Source organism: Schistocerca gregaria, chromosome 2 (assembly GCF_023897955.1).
Source record: "Schistocerca gregaria isolate iqSchGreg1 chromosome 2, iqSchGreg1.2, whole genome shotgun sequence".
Lineage (NCBI taxonomy): Eukaryota > Metazoa > Arthropoda > Insecta > Orthoptera > Acrididae > Schistocerca > Schistocerca gregaria.
This window is the reverse complement of record NC_064921.1, coordinates 545022428-545045769: the sequence shown is the minus strand read 5'-3', so window position 1 is coordinate 545045769 and position 23342 is coordinate 545022428. Positions and strand designations below refer to the sequence as shown.

Sequence of the window (23342 nt, the reverse complement as noted above, 5' to 3'; positions counted from 1 at the left end):
TGGAATCTTGATATCATTTATGTAAAGAAGAAATAGGAGAGGTCCTAGAACACTCCCCTGTGGTACCCCAATTGGCACAGTCTGAATATCCGATCTGTAAACAATACTTTGGTTTTTACTGTTTGTTGTTGCAATTTCTACTACCTGTTTCCTATTATGGAGATATGACTGAAATCACTCTTTAGCTACTCCTCGTATACTGGCATATTCTAATTTGTCTAGCAGGATATCATGTTGGACAGTATCAAATGCCTTTGAGAGGTCCAAATTTATTCCTATTGTACTGTTGTTCTTATCTAGCCCCGTTACAATATTTTCAATGAATTGGGTGATGGCTGACTCTGTACTCATTCTTTTGCAAAAGCCATGTTGGTTTACGGACAATAGATTGAATTTCTTGAGGTAATTTGTAATTCTGTTTTTCATGACTCTCTCTATTACTTTTGAAAATACCGATAATAAAGCTATTGGTCTATAGTTTCCCACTTCATGTATATTGCCCTTTTTATACAATGGTTTTACTTTTGCAATTTTTAATTGTTGTGGAAAGACACCTCCTGAAAATGATATGTTTATTATGTGTGAGAGTGGGTCTGATATGACACTAGCACATCTCATCATGACTGAGCAAGGTATCTCGTCAATCCCTGAGGACATTTTATTCTTCATTGTTTTTATTATTCGATTAACTTCCAATTTGTTCATGGGAGGTAGCAATAATGAATTAACACTTGGTTTTTCTGGGATTGATGTTCTACTAATCTTAGAACAATTTTTAATCAGATTGATTGGACTATTTATGAAGTAGTCATTAATGTAATTTTCTAAAGTAAGATTTCTGACTGGCACACCTTGATCATCTTTTGAAACAAAGTCATCTGGATTTGTAACATTTTTGCTTGGGCCTATTTCTTTTTTTACTACATTCCATATAGCTTTCGTTTTGTTTGCTGACCCAGCAATTACACTGTCATTGTGCATTGTCTTGGCTTTTTTGATCACCTTCCTGTAAATTTTCTTGTATGTCTTTACATAATCTGTGAAGTGTTGATCTTTGTTATCTTTTTTGAGTTGACTGATATGTTTTAGTGTTTGACTAGATACCCTAATAGCAGGTGTTATCCATTGGCTTGTGTTCCTAGGAATGACATTGATCTTTGTGAGCTTTTTTGGGAAACACATCTCAAATAGGGACATGAATGTACTAGAAAAAGCATTGAAAGATTCCTCGGTTGTTGTTTGTGCAAAGACATCTTCCCAGGTTTCATTAGCTGACAACTGGATGAAAGTATTCACTTTTTCTGTATAGAAGTGCCTTTTGTATCTCCACTTATATTTTACTGCCTTGGGGATAGAGTAATTTATGTATGTTAATAGTGTATTGTGATCCAAAAGACCTAAGTTTACGTTTAGTGGCTCAGTGATACCATTCTCCATATTTTTGAAAATATTGTCTAAAAGAGAAGATGACAGTTCTGTTATTCTGGTGGCATCTGTAAAGAGTGGTTTCATGTGGAAGCTGCTGAGTATACTCAAAAGCTGTCTTTTGTCATCACTTTCTATTAACAGGTTAATATTAAAATCTCCACATAAAAATAATTTCACTTCATTACTATAAAAAATGTTTAATGCTGCTTCTATTTTTTTGAAGAATATATTTTTGTCGCCCAGTGGAGATCTATATATTGTAATGACAACTAGTTTTTCACTCTTTTCCTCAGTTTTTAACTCTATGGCGCATGATTCAAAATGTTTTTCTATATTTAGATGGTCCAATTCTGTTTTCACTTTGAACTGCAGTCCTATTCTACAGTAAATGCATGCCCCACCATTTTTAAAAACACTTTGGCAATAATGTGATGCTAAATTAAACTTGCTTATATTTATGAGACTTAATTCACTAGCCTTGCACCAGTGTACAGATAAACAAATACAAGAGACATCAGCAAGATTATTTAAAGCTACTTCTAGATCTAGTACTTTGTTTCTGAGGCATTGAATATTCTGACACATTATCCTGACTTTTTTACAAGTATTTTTTCTTTTGTCATTACCTGGTAATGTGCTGCTTTTTCCATAACAGTTATGACTTATCTGCAAATTTTCTTGCTGATTTGTCACAATCTTTTTCTTTTCTTTGTCTGAAGCCATAAAAAATCCTCACTTAATGATATAGATGGACCTGGTCTTTGACTCCTCCTTAGGCAGTGTTGTGTTGCTGCAACTGTTGTTGATGGTTTTGCTGTTGCTGCTACTGTTGTTGTTGGTTCAGTTGCTGCTGCTGTTGTTGCTGCTGCTGTTTCTGTGGCCGGAGGTGGTGGTGATGGTGGTAGTGGTAGTGGTTCTGGGGCTGACAGGATTCTTCGTGCTATTGCAGCCTTTGATTCTTTTATTGGCACTATTTCTGTTGATGGTGGATCTGTTGTTGTAGTATCTGCTGGTTTTGCTGTTATTTCCTCCGAAGGTTTAGTTGCAGTTACTGATTGTGGTTTGAACATTTGTGGTAATTTTACTGCTGCTGATGGTGATGATTTTGTTGTTGCTGTTGCTTCTGTTGTTGTTGCTACTTGTGATGAACCTGCTGCTATTGATTTTTGTGGTGTTACTGTTACTGTCGTTGATGGTGCTGCAGGTGTTTTCTGGTGCCTTTTTATTTCATCCAATACTTTTTGTGCTAGTAACAATAATAAAAAGGCAGTACAATTGCAACTAATTGCTGTGTTCCTATCCTTCCTTGTAGTCACTGTGCACACCAGTTTCCTATGGAATCAAAGTTGATTAACTTAATAGAAAACCTCAGATCAATTGTACATAAGTTCCTTAATGATACTGTAATCACTGGAAGAGACTTTAATCACCGATCAATCAATTGGGATAACTTTAGTTTTTTTAGTAGTGTGCATGACAAGACATATCATGAAAAATTACTAAACACATACTCTATAAATTATCTAGAAGAGATAGTTCAGAACCCCACTCATGATGGAAATATATTAGATCTAATGGCAACATACAGACCTGATCTTGTTGAGGAAGTCCACATCAGGACTGATATCAGTGACCATGAGGCAGTTACAGCAACAGTGAATACCAAGACACAAAGGGCAACTAAAACAAGCAGAAAGATTTATATGTTCAGCAAACTAGACAAAGGAATAACAGTATGGTACTACAATGAGGAAACTGAAACTTTTAGCACAAGACAGGAATATGTAGAGGAACTATGGCTCAAATTTAAAATTACTGTTAACCATGCTCTAGATAAATATGTACCCAATAGTGGCAGTCAAGAGAGAAACTCGTGGAGTGACTACTGTAACAGTATATTGTCAAATGACCTTTCATAAAAATCCAAAGAAATTCTGGTCATATGTAATGGCCGTTACTGGCACCAAAGTTAGTGTCCAGTCACTCATGGACAAGACTGGAACTGAAGCTGAGGGTAGAAAAGCAAAAGCAGAAATGCTTAACTCGGTTTTCAAATGTTCCTTTACAACGGAGGTATTACCCAACTAAATTCTTATGCCACTGAAAAGGTGAGTGAAATAAATATTAGTGTCAGTGGTATCGAGAAACAACTGAAATATTAAAACTGATAAAGCCTCAGGGGGAATCCCTATCAGGTTCCACACCCAATTTGCAGCTGAATTAGGTCCTCTGTTAACTGTAATCTATTGTAGATCCCTCAAACAAAAACAAAACAAAAATGCGCACACTAGTTAGAAAGCACAGGACACACCTCTCTACAAGAAGGATGGTGGAAGTGATACAAAAAACTACCATCTAATAATCCTTCCATTCATTTATTGTAGAACCTTAGAACACATTCTGAGCTCAAATATAATGAGGTATCTTGAACAGAATGACCCCCTCCTTGTCAACCAGCATGGATTTCGAAGACAGAGATCATGAAAAACACATTACATTCTGAAAGCCATGGATCGAGGCAGTCAGATAGACTCGACATCACACCTACGCTTATTATCAAAAGTATGAACATACACGGTATCTAACAAAGTATGTGACTGGATTAGGCATTTCTTGTTAGCAAGGATGCAGCATGTTATCTAGGATGGAGAGTTGTATGGAAATGTAGAATTGATTTTGGGTGTACCCCAGGGTAGCTTGTTGGATCCCTTGCTGTTAATGTTGAATAGTAATTGTAGTGCCACCATAAGACGTCACTCATGCACTAGCTGTCAAAAATCTGTCAACATGAACGTCAGCATCTGCAGACTCCCAGGGGTGGTGCCAGTGTAACAGTGTACACAAATAAGATGTGCACCTCCCATTTCTGGGAAGACTACACAACACCACTGCCCTCTCTGGCACTGGCATAGACACCAAAGATAGTGATCAGAGAGCAGTTTGTCAGTGCAGATTGTCACCTCGGTTCAGCAGCTAAGCCCCATGGGGCAGATGCTGTCAACGTTATAGTTAGTTAGGTCTGTGAGAAACAGCACAGCTAGAAAGGTAGTTTACTGTTGAGTTGACAAAAGACTTTATTCAGAGATAGGAAATGCTTGTTAATGTTCTGCATGACTGCTTCTCAAAAGATAAGTAAATGTGTTTGATTACTCAATTATAGCACTGTGTATTGATATGCTGTAGTGTACTGACCTAACCTGGTCTGTATCCTGCTTCCTAGTCTACGAATTACTGTTGTCATCACCAGAGACAAAACAGTAAGGTGGTGATGAGGTCTCTCGCTACAGACCTGTTGCTTTTACATGGCAGTACCTGCACCTGGGTTTGAATATGGACTTTTTTGTTGCAGATCATGGAGCTGGTATTCCTTTGCATTTGTGTTTCTTTTGCTTTGTTGGTTCTAATATTGCATGTTTAACATGGCTGCACCAAATTTGCCACATACTGCTGCAGCACTTTCGGTGCCAAATTTTACACTGCTTATACAGTTTCAGGCATAGCATATGTCTTCACTTTTGAACTCCATGAATCAACTGCTATCAGTGATAGTTTCTGCTCAACAAATATCGTTGCCTCTGCCTCAGCAGCAGCCTAAACCACCCAAGCAGTGAAGACTGGCAAGGCGATGCCGCACATTCTTGTCACATGCCCTACATCTAATCAAATGCAAGCATGAGTCCAAATAGATGCCACGACTTGCACTAAAACTTCAGGTTGCTGATCACATCCTCTGCCAACCACTCCTGCCACCCATCACGCCGGTAGACTGTGCATCTATGACAGGATCAGTATGTTCCATTTCCTTGTAGAGAAATCTACGACAGGATCAGTATGTTCCATTTCCTTGTAGAGATGGGCAATGATGCTAGCGCCATTCTCAAGTTGAGCACTCTGCCTGCACTTTTGCCAACTTCTATGCAGCTCTGGGCAGCCAACAACTCTGCAATTTGCATCCCTGGCTTGGCCAAACGTCATCTGCATCTCTCATCCACCTTACACTGCAGCTGAACATTATGAATTTGAGATGTCAACTGCCTTGTTGTCGGCATGGGTTTCCTATGCAACTCCGCATTCTCACCGGACCTTGAAGCAGGAGGCCTCTTCCACCACGCTACGCTACCGGCAGGGGTCTTCATTACCACTCTACTGCCCACTGCACACTGTGACACCCTGTCTGCCGCTACAACTGAATGTGCACACCTCACTGCAGAGCCCACTGCCACCCTGGCCCAACTAACAACTCAGCGCCATGAGGCCACCAACCTTTGGGCCGAGGACACACACACCTACAATAGCTGATCACCACTACATCAGCTGACCTGACATGCACACTCAAGGTAGCAGATGACACGGGCACATTGCAGGGACATGATAACACCAATACTGCCATGGCTCAGATGCCACAGACACCCTCACTGCAATGCCTACTCCTGCAGGTCAGTGACATAACAATGTCTATTGTCGCGAGTGTTCCTACATCTGCCCCCACTGTTGCTGCTCGGGGGATCCCATTGGTGATAGGCGCAATTGCTAATGGTACTTGTCGCCAATTGAACACCATGGAAGGCACATCAGCACGCCATAAGGCTCGATGCCTTAACGCCACAAAGTTGCACCTTTCAAAAACTGCCGTACAAGAACTGCTAGACTTTGGTATTGTCCACCTGTCCAACAGTAACTGATCCTCACCAATCCACTTAGTTCCTAAGGAGGATGGTTCATTTCATTTTTTGGAAACTATCAACAACTGGATGTCCAGACACTCTTAGATGACTACCTGATATTGCACAGACAGGAATTCACCCAACAGCTCCACAGAGTGCGAGTTTTCAGTGTGATAGACTCAGAAAGCACACCACCAGATCCCAATGCAGAAGGACAATATACCCAAAACTGCAATAATCACCCCTTCGGACTTATTGAGTATTGCTACAAACTATATGGCCTAAAAAACAGTCCACAGACCTGGCAACATTATATTGATTCCATACTATTCTCACTCCGGTACTGTTACACATATCTAGACGGTATTCTTATTTTGTCAACTACGTCCAAGGACCATAAACAACATCTGTCAAGAGTCCTTAATATACTCTCCAAGAATGGAGTTGTGATCAGTGATGACAAATTGCAAGTGTGAGCTGCTAGTGTGACATTCCTAGTCTGTACTGTCTCTGCAGAAGGAATCTGCCCCACGTTGGAATGAGTCACCTTTATCCATGACCTTCCTCTGCTGAGACTTACTGTGATCTATGCCATTTTCTAGGCATGATAAACTTTTGTCTGCAACACATCCCATGTGCTAGATCCTGGAAGCACCATTCACTGATGCACTTGTGAGAAAGAACACTTCCAGACTTCACAAGGTTCTGTGCTGTAACGACATGTGACACACATTCGATGCATTAAAAACTGCACTCAAGAACACTATCACTCTTTTGCTCCCAGTCTCCAGTGCTCCAATGTCGATCACCGCAGATGTAAGTGATACAGCCATCAGAGCTAATTTCCTTCAGCAGGTCGAGGGTTCCGTGCAACAACTTTGTTTCTTCTCACAAAACAAGTCCGCCTCCCAGCATAAATGGTCCACTTTTGACTGAGAATGTTTTGCCATTTGTGAAGCAGTTTGACAGTTCTGCAAGGACTTCAAGGGTAGGTCAGTGACGATGTATACCAACCACAAGCTGCTGGCCAATGCAGTGCGTAACCCAACAGCCAACTCCCTTCTCTGAAGCTTCCAACACATGAACTTAATACGTCACTTCACCACCAATGCCTGTTACATCAAGGATGTGGACAACAATGTCGTCGAATACATTTCATGAATTGGTTCAATCTCGTTCTCTTGTGACTTTGATGAAGTAGCAGCCCAACACACAGATGATGACATACAGCAATTACTACACTGTGAGTCAGCCTCACTCTCAATTGAGCCTTGCTGAATTCCAAGTTCTTCCCTGCAGGTCCTCTGTGACATTTCCACAAGCACACCCCATCCTCTGCTTCTGGTGGTCTTGTGCTGTAAGATATTTGCTACTATCCATGACCTTGCGCATCCAAGTATTTGGGCCATCATGTGCCTGATAACAGAGCATTTCATGTAGACAGGAGTTAGGGCAGGCTGCAAAAATTATTCTCATGCATGCATACTCTGCCAACGCCCAAAGATTGAATGCCACACTTACACACCATTGGGCTTGTTTGACATTCCCAAAGGCAGGTCCCGTCAAGTACATCTCGTCGTGGTTGGTCTGCTCCTCCTTCAGAGGCTTTTTGATACATCCTATCATTCACCATGTTAGTCATGGGTCAAGGCCATTCTGGTTACAGATATAGCAGCCAACTCTGTCACATGGGCCTTTATCACCTCCTGGATCACACAGTTGGTTGCCTTTCTTTGACCACAATGGACCAGGGATGACAATTTGAGGCTTTTTTTCCAAGCTGTGTGGCCTGTGTGGTACAAATTACGCACAACAGCCTGCCACCCACAGAGCAATGGGTTGGTTGAGAACCACACTTTAAAAGCTGCACTGATCTGCCATGACACGTCTTGGCCAGAGACTCTCTCGTCTGTCCTAATTGGCATCCATATGGCTTACAAAGAGGATTTAAAAGCTTCCCTAGCAGACTTATTGTATGGGGAAACTCTCATACTTCTGGTGCAATACATCAAAGACTGCACAGTTTGAACTTCCGATGCTAGTAGAACGTGTCCAACACTTCGCCGCACAGGTACGCCTCCCACCGTCAAGGGCACTCACAAGCCCTCACTTCTTCATGCACAAACACCTACACATTTGTGAGTATGTGATGTTGCATGATGACATGGTGTGACCTGCACTGCGTCTCTCCCCCTCTCCCTCTACTCAAGCCCACGTAAAGTGTTACGCTACTCACCACAGATCATTTGACATTCCGCTCCATGGGAAAAAACAAACACTGTCCATCTTGCGTCTCAAACCAGCTTGTCAGCCCAACGAAGATGCAAATTTGGAGGATGACTCACTCCCCACTCCCCACCCCCACCCCCTGATTTCACTTGTGTGTGACCTCTCACCTGCAGTGCTCCTAATGAGCCGAGTTCTCCTTCTGGCTCTGATAGTGTGTGTGACAATGTGTGTGATGCTAGTGCTTCATGTCCTCCACCCAGCTTGGAGGTGGCATATGAAGGATTCCTCTCACCTTCCCTGCATCCCAGTGATTCTGCTGACCAGCTGATGCCATCCAATGAAACATGCATTACCATCTTCCACATCAATGTGTCATCCTTTCCTGTCATCGTCCTCTCTCTGCAGCTACATGATGGCACACTGTTCATCCTAAACACCCCTCATGCACACTGGATGATTTGATAACCCCTGTCATGCTCCTCCATGTATTAGCAATCCCTCCACATGCTGAGGCGACAGCCATCACCATCTCAATTGATGACGGCGGACACCTATCTATTCATGTTCCACTAATGGCGCACCATGCACCCACATCGATGGGCCACACGATCCCAGTTTCTCAGTTCGGCCACCTGCTCCACCAACCGATGTGGGTATGCAACTTCATCATTAATGGCATCTATACCCACGGGCACTCTTTCCCTGTGGTGACATCTTTCGACATGACCACTCCAACCTACATCACCACCCCTTCCCTTGCTCCACACTAGGGAAGGATGGGAGGTGGGGGATTCTGTAGGGTCTTCAAACACCAGAATTGAGTGAACTATCAAAATCTTTGACTTTTTCAAATGCATGTGGCCATCATGGTTTGTTCTTAGTTTCATTCTGGCACTTGGCACATGATGGTGTGTTGTGTACAGTGTTCTTAATAAATATAGAGTTTATATACAAAGGTTCCTAATACGAAGATTGTATGATCTGTTACCCATAGCTTCATGATGACTGTCTTGTACATTTTGACCCAACAAAGCCTGTTGTTTTAGCTGTTGATGCCTCTTCTCGTGGCACTGGGATCATTTTGCCCACAGAGACAGTTCTCGCGACCATCCAATTACCTTTGCTTACAAACTGTTGACAGATACTCAATGGAACTACTCTCAGATTGAAAAGGAAGTCACTGACATAGTGCATGGTGTAAAAAAATTTCAACAGTTCATGTTTGTTCACAAATTCTTCCTGGTGACAGATGACAAGGCTCTGCAAACCTTGTTTAGTCCATCCAAGGCTATTCTACAGGGCACTGCACAGAAGCTTCAGTGGTGGACTCGTTTTTTGTCCAATTACCAACACAAAATTTTCTATTGGTGCATGGGTGAACATGCCAATGTTGACACATTTTCCTGTCCTCCTATTGGCCCTGATTCTGTATTTGATTCTTCGGCTGTTTTTGTTGTTTCTGGAATGTCCAGGACTTGGGTATGGCGCAGAACTTTCCTCTCAATTATCGCCCGATTGTTCATGCCATGGCCTCTGATCCTGTTTTGTGTAATTTGTTGCATTTCATTCACAATGGCTGGCCACATTCAGCACGCCAAATTCAAAATCCTTTGGTTCATTGCTACTCTGCTCACCAGCATGATCTCAAGGTCCAACAGGGTGTGATTTTGTTGTGTACAGACTCGGATTCAGCTTGAGTGTTGATTGCTTCTATTCTTCAGCAGTCAACGCTCCCTCTCCTTAATCAAGGGCACTAGGGTGTTGTTCGCATGAAGCAGTTGCCATATCATCACTGCACATGGAGTGGCATGGATCAACTCATTGAACAGTTGATTCCTCACTGTTAGCACTTGGGCCAAACATCAGGCGGCCCCACCTCAAAAGTTCTTCGTCTGGCCTAGACCTTGTTCACTATGGCAAAGATTACACTTGATTTAGAGGGCCCATTTTGGGACACAAGTTGGCTCACCATTGTGGATGCCTTTAGTAAATTTCCATTCATAGTGCTGATGCACTCCATCACAGCCTGTTCCACAATCCAGCCCCTGTCTACAAGTTTTTGTTTGAAATGGCCCACAGTTTTTCACTGCCAAGTTCCAGTAGTTTTGTGCCATCTCAGGCATCCACTACATCATGACTACACCATTCCACCCCAGTCAAATGGTGAAGCTGAATGGTTTGTCTGCACCTTCAAGCAACAAATGGAAAAACTTATTTCTACCCATACGTGACCAGGTTCTATTCTTGTTTTTGTCTTCACACCAATTCCAGCCATGCAATGGAATGTCTCCTGTGGAGTTGATGCACAGCCGTCGTCATCACACCTTGTTCCAGCTGCTGCACCTGCCACGCTGTCCACCTGCTGCAGCTATATATTCTGCAGGTGCCTCTGTTTATTTCAGGTGCTTTTGTGGAAATCTCCACTGGAAAAGAGGGGGACAGTCATTTGCGACCCTGGCTGTGCAATGTGTCTCTTACATGGTTGTGCCATACTGAGGCACCATCACAACCAGTTGCATCCATGTGACATTAGTGACACTGCTGTGGGCTCTTTGCTTTCAGACCCAGTACCCATGAGGCTGAGGCTGCCTTCGCCATCACATTTGCTGCAACCTCCACCTCTATAATCTTTGACACATGGTGCTCTCAGGATCAGTGGCATTGGACCTAGAGTCGATGGACCTGGATGCCTTCATCATCACCTCCTTCAACAGGCCATGAGCCACCTCTGCTCCTGACATTGGCTTCAGTGGCCACGCTGGCTGCACTACATCAGGATGCAAGGGTGTGCACTTAGGTCAGGTTTCAGGCATATGGTACTGGACAAGCTCAGGACACAGTCTGGATGGCTGCAGCTACTGACCCCATTCCTTCACTACCTGCTGCATCTTGCCCTCCTTCCCATCATCATCATGTTACTCATCCATACTTGATGACCATATGGAGATTTTAGGAGGGGAGGGGGTCGTGGTGTCATTTTAAGGCACCACTTGTGTGCTGGCTGTCAGAAGCTCACCAGTGCAAACTTCAGTATCTGTGGATGCTGAGGGATGGCACCAGCATGGCAGTATATGCAGATCAGGTGCCACACCTCACCTTTCTGAGAAGACTACATCCACCAGCACCCTCTCCAGCATTGGCATAAAGGACGCCAACAACAGCACCCGAATTTCATTTCATCAGTGCAGATAATCTCAGTTTGGCAGGTCAGCTCCATGGGACAGCAGCTGCCTATGTCATAGTTACACTCCTGGAAATGGAAAAAAGAACACATTGACACCGGTGTGTCAGACCCACCACACTTGCTCCGGACACTGCGAGAGGGCTGTACAAGCAATGATCACACGCACAGCACTGCGGCCACACCAGGAACCGCGGTGTTGGCCGTCGAATGGAGCTAGCTGCGCAGCATTTGTGCACCGCCGCCGTCAGTGTCAGCCAGTTTGCCGTGGCATACGGAGCTCCATCGCAGTCTTTAACACTGGTAGCATGCCGCGACAGCGTGGACGTGAACCGTATGTGCAGTTGACGGGCTTTGAGCGAGGACGTATAGTGGGCATGCGGGAGGCCAGGTGGACGTACCGCTGAATTGCTCAACACGTGGGGCGTGAGGTCTCCACAGTACATCGATGTTGTCGCCAGTGGTCGGCGGAAGGTGCACATGCCCGTCGACCTGGGACCGGACCGCAGCGACGCACGGATGCACGCCAAGACCGTAGGATCCTACGCAGTGCCGTAGGGGACCGCACCGCCACTTCCCAGCAAATTAGGGACACTGTTGCTCCTGGGGTATCGGCGAGGACCATTCGCAACCGTCTCCATGAAGCTGGGCTACGGTCCCGCACACCGTTAGGCCGTCTTTCGCTCACGCCCCAACATCGTGCAGCCCGCCTCCAGTGGTGTCGCGACAGGCGTGAATGGAGGGATGAATGGAGACTTGTCGTCTTCAGTGATGAGAGTCGCTTCTGCCTTGGTGCCAATGATGGTCGTATGCATGTTTGATGCCGTGCAGGTGAGCGCCACAATCAGGACTGCATACGACCGAGGCACACAGGGCCAACACCCGGCATCATGGTGTAGGGAGCGATCTCCTACACTGGCCGTACACCTCTGGTGATCGTCGAGGGGACACTGAATAGTGCACGGTACATCCAAACCGTCATCGAACCCATTGTTCTACCATTCCTAGACCGGCAAGGGAACTTGCTGTTCCAACAGGACAATGCACGTCCGCATGTATCCCGTGCAACCCAATGTGATGTAGAAGGTGTAAGTCAACTACCCTGGCCAGCAAGATCTCCGGATCTGTCCCCCATTGAGCATGTTTGGGACTGGATGAAGCGTCGTCTCACGCGGTCTGCACGTCCAGCACGAACGCTGGTCCAACTGAGGCGCCAGGTGGAAATGGCATGGCAAGCCATTCCACAGGACTACATCCAGCATCTCTACGATCGTCTCCATGGGAGAATAGCAGCCTGCATTGCTGCAAAGATGGATATACACTGTACTAGTGCCGACATTGTGCATGCTCTGTTGCCTGTGTCTATGTGCCTGTGGTTCTGTCAGTGTGATCATGTGATGTATCTGACCCCAGGAATGTGTCAATAAAGTTTCCTCTTCCTGGGACAATGAATTCACGGTGTTCTTATTTCAATTTCCAGGAGTGTAGTTAGGTCTGCGAGAATCAGGAAAGTTCGAAAGATAGTTTACTTTTGAGCTGACAAAAGACTTTATTCAGATATTGGAAATGCTTGTTATGTTCTACATGATTGCTTCTCAAAAGATATGTAAATCTGTTTGATTACACAGTTATAGCACTGTCTACAGATATTCTGTAGTGTGCCTGGTCTGTTGCTTCCTAGCCTACGAACTACTGTTGTGACAACCAAACATACAACATTAATGATCTTTTGGGCAATATTCATATTATCTTTTCACTGATGGCACAGTTATCTACAACGAAATGCCCTCTGAATGAAACTGTAGAAATATTTAGTTAGACCTCGATAAAATTTCGAAGTGGTGCAGTCATTAGCAACTTGTCTTAAATGTTACAAAACAAAAAAAATAGTATACTCTGAATATAATATTAGTGAGTCACCACTGGAATCTGTAAACTCATTTAAATACTTGGGTGTAACCCTTAGTAGGGACATGAAGTGGAGTAATCACATAGGCTCAGTCACAGGTAAAGCAGGATGCAAGTTTTGTTTCATTGGTAGAATACTATGGAAATGCAATCAGTCTGTAAAGAAAATTGCTTACAAATCACTCATATGACATATCCTAGAATATAGGCCAAGTTTGTGGGACCTATACAAACAGGACTGGCAGGGGCTACAGAATGTATACAGGGAAGGGCAGCATGAATGGTCACAGGTTTCTTTGACTGACAGGAGAATACCACTGAGGTGTTGAAAGAACTGACTCTTAAAGGTAGACAGAAACTATCCCAGAAGGTCTATTAACAAAGTTTCAAGAACCAGTTTTAAGATGACTCTAGGAATATATTACAACCCCCTATGTATCACTCCTATAGTGATTGTGTGGATAAGATTAATTAGATCATGCACAGAGGCATGTAAACAATCATTTTCCCCACAATCCATACATCAATAGAACAAGAAAAAGCTCTAATAACCAGTACTGTGGGATGTACCTTCTGCCATACACTTCACTGTGGTTCACAGAGTATAGATGTAGATGTAGATTGCTAATCTATCAGTCCACACAGTTTTCTGCAGCATCACATCTCAAATGCATTGATACTCCTCTGTTTTCACGCTGTCCATGTTTCACTACCTTACCACTATGCTTCAAGCGTACATTCTCAGAAATTTCTTCCTTAAGTTAGTGCCTGTGTTTGATATTATGAAACTGCTCTTGGCCAGGACTGCCTCTTTGCCTGTGTTAGTCTGCTTTTTATGTCCTCCTTGCTTTGTCCATCATAAGTTACCGTTATTTTGCTTCCAAGGTAGCAGAATTCCTTAACTTTGTCTACTTCATGATCACCAATTTTTATGTTTTTCATTATTCTCATTTCTGCTGCTCCTCATTAATTTCATATTTTTCTGGTTTATTCTGAATCTGTATTCCTTAATCATTAGACTGTTCATTACATTCAACAGATCCTGTAATTCTTCTTCAGTTTCACTGAGGATAATAATGTCATCAGCAAATCTTATCGTTGATGTCCTTTCGCCATGAATTTTAATTCCATTCCTGAACCTTTCTTTTATTTCCATGACTGCTTCTTCGATGTGTATAGCGAACAATAGAGGTGAAAGACCACAGCTGTCTTACACTCATTTGAATATGAACACTTCATTTTGGTCTTCCAGCCTTATTTACCTCTTGGTTCTTGTGCATATTGTATCTTTCACGTCTTTCCCTTACTCCTATTTTTCTCAGAATTTCAAACATCTTGCACCATTTTACACTGTTGAACACTTTTTTCAGGTAACCACATCCAATAACATGTCCTGATTTTTCTTCAGTCTTGCATCTACTATCAATCACAATGTCAGAACTGACTCTCTGGTACCTTTAACTTTCCTAAAAGCCAAACAGATAACCACCTAATGGATTCTCAGTTTCCTTTTCCATTCTTCTGTATCTTATCCTTGTCAGCAGCTTTGATGCATGAGCTGTTAAGCTGATTGTGCGATGGTTGTTACACTTATCTGCCCTCACTATCTTCAGAATTGTATGGGTAATATTTTTCCAAAAATCTGCTGCTATTAATATTACCCTATATTTACCTATCCAGAAATCCTTATCTTTTTTCAATTTCTTTTCACTGTGCCCCACTGTATCTAGGCTGAGTTTCTGCATTTCCCTTTTCAGATTTCTAGCTTCCGCTACCACATTCAAACTTCTGACATTCCACACTCCAACTTATAGAATGTTACAACATTGTTGGTTATTCAGTCTTTTTCTCATGGTCATCTGCCCCTTGCAGTCTTCTTCCAGAGATCCAAATGGGTAACCAATCCAGAATCTTTTGCCAATGGAGAGATTTTTTCTACTATAGGGAACAGGTCCAGTGGATACACTTTTTATATCTTTAATGCAGTGGTTTCCATTTCTTTCTGCATCCTTATGATGTTGATCATTAATGAGTCTTCTACCATATAGGGGAAATTTTTCACCCCAAAGATAAGAGAGTGCCCTGAGCCTCTCTGCATTCCTTTGCCATCTTTGTCAGGTTTGTGGGCGGAAACAGGGTGACTTCTTGCAACGGAAATCTTCAGCTGCCAAAATTTAAGCACTGAAAGAGTTTTAACCCAAGGATATTTTAATTGCTAGTAAAAGGCATAGCCCATTGACCATTAGTCTATTAATAATAATCAACAAAAATTATAGACATGTGTAACACTAACACCTTATCCTCTTTCTGACCGCAATTGCACATTTGTTATATAGGGATGCTTCTCAGTTTTCAAATGGGACATTGCTGTACATAAAATGGACGTTAAGTCAGCTAATAGTATGTGTAGTGTCATGAAACAATATGCAATTCTAGGTTTACTTCTGAAGAAGGCCGAGCACGTAGTACTACACACATGAAATATTACATCATTGTACAATAATCTGAACAAATTAGAGTACTTAACTTGGAATCAATGTAGGTCCACATAGGTTCACAGGAGTTTCACTATGTTTATGTTACTGTCTCTGAACATCAAAACTTATCACTTGTTTCTATACAGAATGTACAATTGCCTATAAACTGCAATTGACAATTCTGATTTCTAGAACAACTCACACTACTGGATCTGAAGTAAGACAATGCTGTTGTCATAAGTGATGATTAACAAGTGAGCTGAGCAGAGTTGCACTCTGACTTAAGTAAGCATCCAACATCAGTGGCATACGGAACCTCTTGAGGGCATATCTAGACCAACATCTCCCATTCACTGTTGCATCAGGTAGCGCCTGTTCTTAATTGTGGTTCCATCGTGAGCTACCGACTTTGACATGAGTCCTTATTATTTGCACAACACAACACAGTGTGTGTATAGTGTGTGCAGTAAATGGTAATGGAAAATGAATGAACAATGTAGCATTAGGCTTTTACATTATTAAATAATTTATTTTACAACAGTATTGTACACTAGGGATAAAATGAATGAGGCAGCACTAATTTAAACAGAGAGATCTTGTATTCAAGAGGGTGGGGACTCCAATCTTCATCCAACCATCATGATTTAGGTTTTACATGGTTTTCCTAAATTATTTAAGACACACATCAGGATGGTTCCTACTTCAAGGTTCTGGCTGACTATGTGTCCCATGCTTGTCACAGTAAACCTGTAAGTATGTAAATGTTTGTCTATGTGAATTACTTTATTTTTGTTGTTCTTAAATTGTAATACTGTGACTGAGATACTGATATCTTTGTAAAAGAGAAATTATGAATGAATAAAGCTATGACTACCAATACGAGGAGCGTTTGAAAAGTCCATGCAAAGCCTGAGAGATGGCACCACCACTGTGTATCGAGGTCATGTTTAATTAGTAGCATCTTTGGAAAGAACGCACACCAATTTTCAGCCATATTGGTCTACTTCTTTGTGTTTGGCATTTGTGTGAATCAAGGAAGTTGAGTGATTGTCAAAAAATAGACTAAAAAAGAATTTCATGTGGTGATTAAACATTACTTTATGAAAGCCAAAAGGCCTCAGGAGGCTAAAGAGAAGCTTGATAAACATTACAGTGACTCAGCACCTTTGATTAGAACAGTTTATAAGTGGTTTCAAAATTTTTGGAGTGGCCATATGGGCACAAGTGATGCTGAACGTTCTGGGCGCCCTGTGGAGGTTACGACTCCAGATTGCTAGTGCTGCAGGCATCTTGAATGTATGGGTACATAATATTTTGCATAAACATTTGGACATGAGAAATTTATCTGCAAAATGGGTTGCACGATTGCTCACGCTTGACCAAAAATGGAATTGTTTAGTGTTGCAAGGATGGTTTGCAGCTGTTCAGGAAGAATCCGCAGGACTTTAAGCATTGTTTCATCACTGTAGACGAAACATGGATACATTACTATACTCCAGAGACCAAACAACAATCTAAACAATGGTTTACCAATGGAGAATCTGCACCAATAAAGGCAAAGACCATTCCTTCAGCCGGAAAGGTTATGGTGACTATCTTTTGGGATTCACAAGGGTAATCCTCATCGACTATATGGAAAAGGGTAAAACTATTACAGATGAAAACTATTCATCATTATGGAGCTGCAAGAAAAACGCTGATGACTGGACCGCAAAAAGGTCTTTTTCCATCATGACAATACACCAGCACACACCTCAGCAGTTGTGGTCGCAAAATTAATGGAAATAGGATTCCAACTCGTTTCACATCCCCGCTATTCTCCAGACTTGGCTCCCTCGGACTGCTATTTGTTCCCCAATTTGAAGAAATGGCTGGCGGGACGAAGATTTTATTCAAATGAAAAGGTGAATGTAGCAATTAATAGATCTTTTGTAGACTTGGACAATTCCGATTATTTGGAAGGAATCAACAAATTAGAGCAGCGTTGGATGAAGTGTATAAGTCTAAAATGACACTATGTTGGAAAATAAGGTTCACCCCAAACACGTAAGTAGTTTTTATTTTTGCACGGACTTTTCAAACACCCTTCGTACTACCGCTTACTGTTTCTAAACACTGAAATCACACTTTAAGCATTTTATTGATACTTTTGTACACATTTACCCACATGCAGCTTTGTTTATGTTACATCTACACCTACTTCTACATCGGTTCTCTGCAAACCACTGTGAAGTGCGTGGCATATGGTATGTCCCATTGAACCAGTTTTTAGGGTTTCTTTCTGTTCCATTTACATATGGAGCATGGGAAGAGTGATTATTTGAATGGCTCTGTTCATGCAGTAATTATTCTAATCTTATCCTCACGATCAATATAATAGTGACATGTAGGCAATTGTAGGATATTCCTTGAGTTATCACTGAAAGCTGCTTCTTGAACTATGTTAACAGACTTTCTCAGAATAGTTTACATCTATCTTCAAGAGTCTTCCCGTTCATTTCCTTCAATACCTCTGTGACACTATCCAATGGAGCATTCAAACTTGTAACCATTCATGTTGCCCTTCTCCAAATATGTTCAATATTCCCTGTTTGACCTTTTTGGTATGGGACCCACTCACTTGTGCAATACTCTAAAACCAGTCACATGAGTGATTTGTAAGCAATCTCCTTTGTAGACTGATTGCACTTCCCCAGCATTCTATGAATTAACCAAAGCCTGCCACCTGCTTTGCCCATGACTCAACCTGTGTATTGTATCTCTACAAAATGTTACATCCAGGTATTTGTATGAGTTGGCCAATTCCAACAGTGACTCACTGATATTGTAGTAATAGGATACTACCTTTTTTTTATTTTGTGAAGTGCACAGTTTTACATTTCTGAACGTTTAAAGCAAGTTGCCAGTCTTCGCACCACTTTGAAATCTTATCAACATCTGACTGAATATTTATGCAACTTCTTTCAGACAGTACTTTATTACAGACAACTGCATCATGCAAAAAGCCTGAGATTAATATTAATACTATCCATGAGTCATTAATATACAACATGAATAGCAAGGGTCTCAATACACTTCCCTGGGTACACCTGAAGTTACTTCTACATATGATGATGACTCTCCATCCAAGATAACACGCTGTTTCCCCCCTTCCAAAAAGTCCTGAATCCAGCCACAAGTTTCGCTTGATACCCCACATAATTAAACTTATGACAATAAGTATAGATTGTGTCAAATGCTTTTTGGAAATCTACCAGTCTGCCTTGACATAAAGCTTTCTCTATGCCATGTGAGAAAGCGCAAGTTGAGTTTCACATGCTGGATTTATTTGGAATCCATGCTTGCTGGGATTGAGGAGGTCACTGTGTTCAAGATACCTCACTATGTATGAGCTCAGAATATATTCTAAGATTCAACAATAAATCAGTGTCAAGTGTTTTGGATGATAGTTTTGTGGATAACTTCTTCTACCCTTCTTGTAGGCAGGTATGACTCGTGCTTCTTTCCAAATTATTTGCAAGTGTTGTTGGTCTTCTTATCTTTGCATACTCCAATTTGATTGGATTTCTTGCTATCTTTCTGACTTTTGTTGTTTTCAATTTGTCAGTTCATTTACCAGCTGAAGAATGAAATCCTTCTCCAGAGTATTATTTTATTATTTAACTGTAGATGATACATAAATTTGTTGCTTCTTTGTCTAGGATACTGTACTATAAGACATGCAGCAGTCGTCTCTGAGCAACCGTAGTAGAATATTTATGATTTATCTGGTCAATGGCATTCAACCATACTCCAAAAATAACAATTTTTGTTGGGTTTTTTTCCCTTCTTCACTCACTGCTGCTTCAGGATTTAGTGTGCTGAAAATAATGATGTTTTTATTGTTATTTCTTGGTACACAGTCAGGACACTTTCTGTCTTATCAGAGTTTTGATGACTGGAAAGGAAGTCAGAAATGTTACACTACTAGGAATGTCTCTGTGAATCGTGTTCATTTTTCCTACTAATGAGAGAAGGAAAGTTGCTACTCACTATATAGCGAAGACACTGAGTTGCGATAGGCACAATAAAAAGATTCACACAATCATAGCTTTCATTCATTAAGGTCTTTGTCAGCAGAAGACACACATACACACACGCACACACACACTCACCCAAGCGCAACTTGCACACACGTCTGCAGTCTCAGAGAGCTGAAACAACACTGCAAGCAGCAGCACCAGTGCATGATTGGAGTGGCGATTGGGTGGGGGTAAGGAGGAGGTTGGTGTGGGGAGGGGGAGGGATAGTATGGCGGGAGTGGCGCACAGTGAAGTGTTGCAGTTTAGATGGAGCGTAGGAGAGAAGGTGTGGAGGGGGGGGGGGGGGGGGGGCGGGGATAAGTAGTGTAAAGGAGAGAAATAAAAATAAAAATAAAAGAAATTAAAAGACTGGGTGTGGCAGTGAAATGATGACTGCGTAGTGCTCGAATGGGAACAAGGAAGGGGCTGGATGGGCGAGGACAGTGACTAACGAAAATTGAGGTTAGGAGGGTAACGGGAACGTAGGATGTATTGCAGGGAAAGTTCCCACATGCACAATTCAGAAGAGCTGGTGTTGGTGGGAAGGATCCATATGGCCCAGGCTGTGAAGCAATCATTGAGAGGAGGAGTATCATGTTTGGCAGCATGTTAAGCTACAGAATGGTCCACTTGGTTTTTGGCCACAGTTTGTCAGTGGCCGTTCATGCGGACAGACAGCTTGTTGGTTGTCATGGCTACATAGAACGCACCACAGTGGTTGAAGCTTAGCTTGTAGATCACATGAGTGGTTTCGCAGGTAGCTCTGCCTTTGATGTGATAGGTAATGTTAGTGACAGGACTGGAGTAGGTGGTGGTAGGAGGATGTATGGGAAAGGTCTTGCATCTAGGTCTATTACACAGTGGTATGAACCATGAGGTAAGGGATTGAGAGCAGGGGTTGTGTGAGTATGGAAAAGTATAGTGTGTAGGTCCATTGGATGGCGGAATACCACAGTAGGAGGGGTGGGAAGGATAGTGGGTACGACATTTCTCATTTCAGGGCACAATGAGAGGTAATCAAAACCCTGGCGGATAATGTACTTCAGTTGCTCCAGTCCTAGATTGTACTGAGTTACGAGGGGAATGCTCCTCTGTGGCTGGACTGTGGGACTTAGGGAGGTGGAGGGAGACTGGAAAGATAAGGCACAGGAGATTTGTTTTTGTACAAGGATGGGAGGATAATTATGGTCAGTGAAGGCTTCAGTAAGACCCTCAGTATATTTAGAGAGGGACCGCTCATCACTACAGATGCAATGACCATTGGTAGCTAGGCTGTACGGAAGAGACTTCTTGATATGAAACGGATTTCAGCTGTTGAAGTGGAGATATTGCTGGTGGTTAGTAGGTATGATATGGACGGAGGTACTGATGTAGCCATCTCTGAGATGGAGGTCAACATCTAGGAAAATGGCTTGTTGGCTGAGTAGGACCAGGTGAAGCAAATCGGGGAGAAGTTCTTGAGATTCTGGAGGAATGTGAATAAGGTGTCCTCACCTTCAATCCAGATAGCAAAGATGTCATCAATGAATCTGAACCAAGTGAGGGGTTTATGATTCTGGGTTTTTAGGAAGAATTCCTCTAGATGGCCCATGAGTAGGTTAGCATAGGATGGTGCCATGCAGGTGCCCATAGCCGTACTGCAGATTTGTTTGTAGGTAATGCCTTCAAAGGAGAAGTAATTGTGGGTGAGGATATAGTTGATCATGGAGACCAGGAAGAAGGTTGTTGGTTTGGAATCCATAGGGCGTCTGGAAAGGTTGTGTTCCACAGCAGTAAGGCCATGGGCATTAAGAATGTTAGTGTACAGGAAGGTGGCATAAACAGTGAAAAGCAGGACACCGTGTGGTAAAGGGAAAGGAACTATGAAGAGTGAGTCGAGGAAATGGTTGGTATCTTTTATATAGGAGGATAGGTTCTGGGTAATAGGTTGAAGGTGTTGGTCTACGAGAGCTGAGATTCTGTTAGTGGGGGCACAGTAATCGGTTACTGTGGCCCCACTGAGAGAATTTTATGCAAAGATTTAGGGAAATGAAAACTTAACGCGAAACTCGTCCCTTACACACTAATGGATGAAAAGAAAGAGGAAAGACGAAGAATCTTTGCTGAACTACTGGATAGAAGCAGATGTGATCCCACATCTTTGTCAAAGGTCAAAGATTATTGCTGGGGATGAAAGTTGGTGCTACCAGTATGAATGACCCTCACATGAATGGTTGAAGTACTGAATTGTGGAGTCATGAACCATCAGCCTCAAAAAAATTCACATGACAACCTTCAAGAACAAAGATGATGTTGATTGCAGTCTTTGATAGTAAAGGATTAGTTCATCATGAATATGTTCCTCCAGGTAAAACAGTGAATCAGATTGTTTACATCAATGTCTTGAAATGCTTGTGACAAGCAGTTTGATGTCACCACCCTGATTTGTGGCATTCTCAAGACTGGTTCTTACTGCACGACAGTTTCAGACCGCATACTGTTTTATCTGTAACCAGTTATATGGCCAGACATTCTATTGCTGACATCCCTTATCTGCCATATTCAACCAATCATGTGCCTTGTGATTTTTTTCTTGTTTCCATGAGTGTAAAAGGTAACTCAAAGGAAAGCTTCATCAAGATATCACAGACATCAAATGGGCTATGACAAATGAGCTTACAAGCTTTGCAACTGAAAATTCCCCTTCTTGCATTCAAGACCTGGAGAAATGCTGGCAACTGTGTGCAGGTAGCCAAGGGGACTACTTTTAAAGGGGATAGGAGTCAAATGAAAACCTTAAATATTTTTTTGAATATTATTTATTGTGCAGAAGTGGTGCAAAGCTGTGTCACTTTTCAACATAATCTCCCCCACACTCAATGCAAGTTCTCCAGTGCTTACAAAATGCATAAATTCTTTTAGAAAAAAAGTCCTTTGGTAATACATGCAACCACTCATGCATCTCTTCATCAGAACGGAACTTCTCTCCTCCCATTGGGTCTTTGAGTGGTCTAAACATATGGAAATCACTTGGGGCAAGGTCTGGTGAGTATGGTGGATGAGGAAGACACTCAAAATGCAGGTCTGTGATTGTTGCAACTGTTGTATAGGCAGTGTGGGGACTTGCATTTTCTTGTTGCAAAAGGACACCTGCTGACAGCAATCGACGTCACTTTGATTTGATTACAGGCCGCAGATGGTTTTTTAGGAGGGCTGTGTATGATGCACTGGTGATATTGGTCCCTCTAGGCATGTAATGCTCCAATGGCACCATTCCTTGCTCACTCTCTTTGTTTCTAGTTGGTGGATGTGTACCCAGATTTTGTCCCCAGTAACGATTCTTGCAAGGAAGCCATCACCTTATCTTTCAAAGCACTAAACAAGTTCTTCACAAGCATCAACACGTCATTCTCTC

General features: G+C 42.3%; 1 protein-coding gene across 1 annotated transcript in view; it reads right to left on the bottom strand.

Moving 5' to 3' along the window:
• Positions 1 to 1878: 1878 nt before the first annotated feature.
• The window catches only part of LOC126336204 (salivary glue protein Sgs-3-like), a 34186-nt gene continuing 12722 nt past the window's right edge, over positions 1879 to 23342 (bottom strand). The window contains exons 2-3 of the mRNA XM_049999708.1: positions 3019 to 3108; positions 1879 to 2760 (exon numbers count right to left, since the gene is read on the bottom strand). Of these exons, the coding sequence (XP_049855665.1) occupies positions 2118 to 2760; positions 3019 to 3108 (733 nt within the window). The 3' untranslated portion in view covers positions 1879 to 2117. The remainder of the gene's footprint in view (positions 2761 to 3018; positions 3109 to 23342) is intronic.